We start from the raw sequence: 6,458 nt of genomic DNA on the forward strand, positions 1-6,458 counted from the left end.
AGTTCCCTATTCGCCATCAGGTGATCGGTGCCTGACAGCTGGGGGAAGGGACCAAGAGGTGGTCAGTGCGCCCCAGAGTGACTGGTCCAGCAGTTGTTCTGGTTGTTCTGCTGATAGGGTCAATTTGCATATTACCCTTTTATTATATAGGATTTTTATTGATTTCAGAGAGAAAGGGAGAGAAAGAGAGAGAGAGAGAGAGAGAGAGAGAGAGAGAGAGAGAGAGAGAGAAACATAAATGATGAGAGAGAATCATTGATTGGCTGCCTCCTGCACGTCCCACACTTGGGATAGAGTCCACAAACTGGGCATGTGCCCTGACTGGGGATTGAAAGTGACCTCCTGGTTCATAGGTTGATGCTTAAACCACTGAATCATGCTGGCCAGGCTGAGCTTTTAATGAAGCCTGGGGTTGTCAGAAAGAAAGGCAAGTATGTCTTTTGGTGACAGATGGGCCTGGATCCTGGAATGGTCTGCAGAGACTCGCCCTCAGGAGGGTCAGGCCTTCTGAAAGGGAGGGACTCAGGACTAACCGTGCCTTCAGAGTCACACTTACTATGAAAAATACATTTTCAGAAAGAGGAAGGGGAAAAGAAAGACAAAAGGATGTAGTAGGAAGAACCCTGGTCAGGAACTAAAAAAAATGGGATTCTAAGTCCTGGCTTATCTTGTTGGATATTAGCCGGTCATTCCTACCCTTGAGCCTCGGTTTCCTCGTGTACAAAAGGGGAAAGTTAGATTCCATCTCTAGGATTTGTGAGTCTCTACGCTGATGAAGGCAGCCTAGGCCCAGAGCAGTAGGAGGTGCCAGATAGCATCCTCCCTGGCATGACCCAGATGTGCATCCCTGGGGCAGCCGTCTTTGGTGACCCCGGGAGAAGGTTCAATGGCTCTTCTACTGACTAAATCAGAGCTCCAGGGACCCAGGACAGCTGGTCTCCATGGGGAGGCTGCTGACAGGCATGACAGCAGGAGGTGCAGGACCCACCTGGCTCACAAAGATGTTTCCAGCCACACTCAGGGTCTCAGGGGCGGTGGTGCGCATGGTGACCTGCATCAGCCAGGCAATCTAGGAGCAAGCAGGGCTGGCATCAGCAAGTCCCAGAGGCAGAGAGAGTCAGGAGTTACCTTACGAGGCTTCCTTCCAACTCCCAACCCACGCAGGAGCCCCCTCCCCTACATTTCCTCCAAAAGGTCCATTCATCTTCCCCTTCCAAACCTCCATTGATGGGGACTTACCATCCATGAAAAAAAGGATTCCTTGGTCAAATATATTTGAGAATTACTGTACACACACACACACACACACACACACACACACACCTCAGAGATAACTACTACATATTAGCTCAGTAAAGGCTCTGACAAGTCCCGCACAAGACTTGTTTAAATTTGTTAGCATCAAAAAAAAAAAAAACAACACAAACAAAACCATTTTATTGTGGGATCCCTTTACCTAGTAGCATTTATTAAGCTGCTATGGAACCAGAGTTTCATGAATAAGGCTTTGGAAACGCTATATTAGAAAGTTCTTCCTTTCAAACAAGATGAAATCTGCTTCTCTGGAATTTCTCCTCACTGCTGGTACCTCCTAAACTGCCCCTTCCCTCCATGTTCGGAGACAGCTATCCTATCCACAACCTCCTCCACCCGGGCCTTCTCTTTCCCAGGCCCATCATCCCTACCTCTTCCAGCCAGTCCGTGGAGCATATGTTCGGCCCTGCACTCTCTCTCTCTGATGGTTCAGTTTGTCATAGCCCCTTGGTTAAACACATTCTCCAAATTGAGGCATCTTTGCCTCCCTCATGCCACACTCTGTGAACTCTTAACATAACCGCAGGCGGTTTCTGCATTCCCGGCAGCCACCTGATGGTATTGGTTTATTCTGAGCTCAATCAGCTAAAAACTCATAATCTTTTGCCTGGTGCAATGCTGTCTCCTGCATCCTGATTTTGTGCAGCAGATATTATGAACATAAGCACAGGATTTGGCATTTACACCAGCTAAGTCTGGCCAATGTGGCCCCTGCTCCAGTCTCATAAGATTTTTTGGTATGAATTATTTTTTCCCCTCTAACATTTCTTCTCAATGCACCCTCCATTCTACAAACTTCCCTCCCACAAAGATTACCCTGGATTGTGGTGCCATGTCTGCCTAGTATCATGACAACAGACTCTGTGAAAAGATATTTGGTTAGCAGTAGATTTGAGAAAGGCTTGGGGGTTGGGGGAGGGTTTGAGCCATGGGAGCAAGGCATTCTGGGAGAGTGTGAACCCCCGGAGCAGATGTCTCTGGGAGAGCCCAGGCCACGGTGTTGGGACTCACCTTCAGGATCAGCCACTGCATGAGGCCCAGGTAGTAGAGAATGGACATGACACAGCTGAAGAAGACAATGATGGGCAGAACCTGCAGGAAGAGCGGAGGCCCCGGGTGAGAGGCAGGTGGGTGGCTGGGACCAGGCAGGGCCTCAGGGATACCAGGCAGCCTCTCCACCCAAGGCCTTGCCTCTCAGAGGCCTGACAGGGTCAGGGAAGCAGCTCTGAATTCAGTGCATGGGATTACATATGCGGCCTCTCCAGAGGCACGTAGGTCCCCTCTAAATATCGACCATCTGCCCAGCCATCCATCTTTCTCCCCTCACCACCTGTGTTGTGGTAGAGAGGCAGGAAAGAGTCCACCACTTTTTTATGGCCTGTAAAACGAGCATAAGATGTCTTTCTCTCGCTCTTTTTTTTTTTTTAAATCCTCACCTGAGGATATTTTTTCCATTGATTTTCAGAGAGAGTGGAAGAGAGAGGGGAAGGCAGAGAGAAATACAGATGTGAGAGAAACACATTGATTGGTTGCCTCCTGCACGAGCCCTGACCAGGGCCTGGGCTGGGGAGGAGCCTGCAACCGAGGTCCATGCCCTTGTCCGGAATCACACCTAGGACCCTTCGGTCTTCAGGGCGACGTTCTATCTGCTGAGCCGAAACTGGCTAGTGTTCTTTCTCTCTCTTTGCACAGTGTCTGTCCTTGGCTGTGAGCTCACTCCCTGGCCCATGACTCTGGCCTCAACCTCCCTCCTGTGCTTTGGGCCTGAGTTAGGAGCCCCTTATCTGGCTCAGAATGAGACTCCTCATGGACCTGCAACCAGCGTTTCCTCCTGTCACCTCGCTCCCTATTCCCAAGCTTGTCACTTCTCTTTTCTCACTCTGAGCCTCACCAATTCTTCCTTCAAAATTTCTTTCCCATCCATCACCCCGTCTCCTGGCCAGGGCCCCACTCCAGGGCCCCACCCCAGGGCTGCCTCACTGCAGGCTGATTTCTAGTCACCAGGACAGGCAATACTGCGAATGTGTCTCGGGGGAGGGGGAGTTTAATAACCTGATGTACGGCCACACAGTGGAGCACTAAGGCTGGGAAGTGAGAACGAGGCAGCTCTCTCTGAAATCATTTCCAAGAGAGTCGTTAAATAAAAAGGGAAGGTGTAGAACAGGGTGCTGTTCTATGTGTAGAAAAGGGTGGGTGGCATTGTGTGCGCTCCTGTGTGGGCACGCAATATCACTAGAAGGATCTGCGAGTGCCTGGGATGGCAGCTGCCTTGCAGAGGGAACTGGGTGACTTGGGGGGGGGCGCGGGTGCAGGAGGGAGACCCACTTTTTACTATATCCCCTTTTGTTCTGTTGAAATGTGTGATCTGTTCCAAACAGGTTTAAAATAGTAAGTCGGGCAGAGTTGGTAACAACATGGGAGCATTCTTATGCTGAAATGGTAAGTGGGAGAGTTGGAATATCACAACCATTGAAAACATTAAAAGCAGTTCACCCAGCCAAAACCGGTTTGGCTCAGTGGATAGAGCGTCGGCCTGTGGACTGAAAGGTCCCAGGTTCGATTCTGATCAAGGGCATGTACCTGGGTTGCGGGCACATCCCCCGTAGGAGATGTGCAGGAGGCGGCTGGTCAATGTTTCTCTCTCATCGATGTTTCTAACTGTCTATCTCTCTCCCTTCCTCTCTGTAAAAAAATCAATAAAAAAATATATTAAAAAAAAAAAAAGCAGTTCACCCAAGCAGTCGGAGGAGGGGCTTCTGTGTGCTGGGACTGTGGACACTTTGTTTTCTTCTTTATCTATGTCCAATTTCTCATCTGCTCCTCTAATTTTCTTTCTTTTTTTGTTAATCCTCACCCGAGGATATTTTTCCACTGATTTTTTAGAGAGAATGAAAGGGAGGGGGAGAGACAGAGAGAGAGAAACATCAATGTGAGAGAGACACATGAATTGGTTGCCTCCTACGCATGCCCGATCAGGGCCTGGGCCGGGGAGGAGTCTGCAACTGAGATACAGGACCTTGACCGCAATGGAACCCAGACCCTTTAGTCTACAGGTCGACGCTCTGCCCACTGAGTCAAACCGGCCAGGGTTGCTCCTCCAATTTTCTATACCAGGTGGACAGTCTCAGGGGAGGGAGCGTGGGCAGAGGAGGGTCTGGGGAAAGCTCATCAGTTCAGGTTTGAATGCTGGGTTTGAGATGCCTACAGAACATCCAAGTGGGATAAAAGGTCAGGTGAGGTCTGAGCCAGGCCTCCATGTGGGTGGGGCTCTCGTCTGCACAGAAGTACAGGTTGAGGCCTAGGGGCAGATGTAATTCAGAGGAAATTGCCCTGAGTGAGAAGGGCTGGGACTAAGGCCAGGGCCCTGGGGTCATCCTCATGAAAGGGTGACAGGGCAAGGAGGGGTGCATGGAGGAGACAGAAGAAATAGAGACGTTGGAGGAAGCCCAGGAGATAAGGACAGATTTTCCAGAAGGCACGGTTGGTCAGCTGGGCCAGACGCACCAGAGAACTCTAGGAAAATAAGGACTGAGGTGGGCCCTTGGCACAGCGATTCCGAGGCCCCTGGTTCCTAGGTGAGAAAGTGTCAGACCAGGGGAGGGGACAGAGGCCAGGCGTCAGGGAACCATGGAGGAGCGGGACAGGAAGCAGTAGAAACAGCTCTAGCTGGTTTGGCTCAGTGGATAGAGCGTCAGCCTGCGGACTGAAGGGTCCGGGGTTCGATTCCGATCAAGGGCACGTACCTCAATTACAGGCACCTCCCTGGCCCATTTGATGTGTTTCTCTCGCATCGATATTTCTCTCTGTCTTTCTCTCTCTCTTCCATTCTCTCTGAAAATCAATGGAAAAATATCCTCGGGTGAGGATTAAAAAAAGAAGAAGAGGAAGAGGAAGAAGAAGGAGGAGGAGGAGGAAGAGGAGGAGGAGGAGGAGGGGGAGGAGGAGGGGGAGAAAGAAACAGCAAGGGTAAAAGCTCTGCGGAGAAGCTTGCTATGTGGGAAGGAAGAGGGGCTGGAGCAGAGAGGGGTGGAGGAAGGGTTGTTGTTGTTTTTAAGAAGAGAGAATCTTGAGCAATCAGAATCAGGCTTTGGTTCAAAATGCTCGGGGATGACAGAATGGCCCTGTGAGAACAGAGACTGCCCCGGGCAGCTCCCATGGAGACCAGACAAGATGAGGGGTTTTCCTTCCCTTCCCTTCCCTTCCCAAGGAGGCTGTGGGATTTATCTGGACCTGCTCCACTTGGCATCTGTCACCGGCGTCACTGCCGTGGGGGATGTCGCCTGCCAGGGAACACGGGCACTGTCTGGATAAACCCTTTCTTGCCCCATGACTCCCTGTGACTGCCTGGTGCTGGACACACCCTCAGCACGAGGGGTGCTGACATCACTCTGCTGTACCCTTGGAGTAAAATGCACGGAGGAGCACGTACTGTCTAGACAGCTTGTCCAATTTAGCATGCGAGGCGAGTGCTCTGCAGGTTGGCAGCTGCGGAGAAGGCTGGAGCCAGGAAGGAGGGTGCCCAGGGCGCTGGACCCAACTGCAGAATGGCTTTCTCGGGGAAGCAATCAGAGACATTTCTCTCTGAGAGATGGGGATCGATAGTGGAAGGGAGGCTGTGTTTTGGATTAAATGGTGACTGTCTAGGGAGGGAAGATGCATGGGAGAGGAGAGAGATGGGCCTGATCTTTCTAAGGTGGGACATTTAATACTAAACAAGGTCCCTGAGGCCAATAGGATCTCCCAGCCAGGAAACCTCACTCCACAACTGGGACACTGAGGCTGTGAGATGCTGGTTACCTGCCCAAGGTCACACACCTGCCAAGAGACAGCGTACCCCCTGCCCACCAAGCAGCTTGCCCAGACCCTGCGTGACCCTGAGGAGCTCTGCTCTGTGCCAGCCCTGGGGCCTCGTTTCCCTGTTTTGGGGGCAGCACCCATCCCCTCCAACGGTAGCCTGAGCCCAGGGTGTAGCTGCCCCAGTAAGTCCTGACCACCGCTTTGTGGAAACTCAGAGCAGGCTGTGCCTGCTAGTACCCATAACTCAAGGGAGAAGTACTTCTAGCTCTTCTCAGCAAGTGGTTCTCAAAGTGTGGTCCCTGGACCAGCAGCACCACCTGAGAATTCATTAGAAATGCAATTTCTGA

At 51.4% G+C, this 6,458-nt stretch overlaps 1 protein-coding gene across 4 annotated transcripts in view; it reads right to left on the reverse strand.

Annotated features, from left to right (window-relative positions):
* Nucleotides 1-6,458, reverse strand: part of SLC28A1 (solute carrier family 28 (concentrative nucleoside transporter), member 1) — a 52,705-nt gene that overhangs the window by 18,344 nt on the left and 27,903 nt on the right. For all 4 annotated transcript variants that reach the window (XM_005878472.2, XM_014549615.1, XM_005878470.2 and 1 more), the window contains exons 9-10: nt 2,326-2,406; nt 989-1,069 (exon numbers count right to left, since the gene is read on the reverse strand). In XM_005878472.2, the coding sequence (XP_005878534.1) occupies nt 989-1,069; nt 2,326-2,406 (162 nt within the window). The remainder of the gene's footprint in view (nt 1-988; nt 1,070-2,325; nt 2,407-6,458) is intronic.

This window comes from Myotis brandtii, unplaced genomic scaffold (assembly GCF_000412655.1).
Source record: "Myotis brandtii unplaced genomic scaffold, ASM41265v1 scaffold561, whole genome shotgun sequence".
NCBI lineage: Eukaryota > Metazoa > Chordata > Mammalia > Chiroptera > Vespertilionidae > Myotis > Myotis brandtii.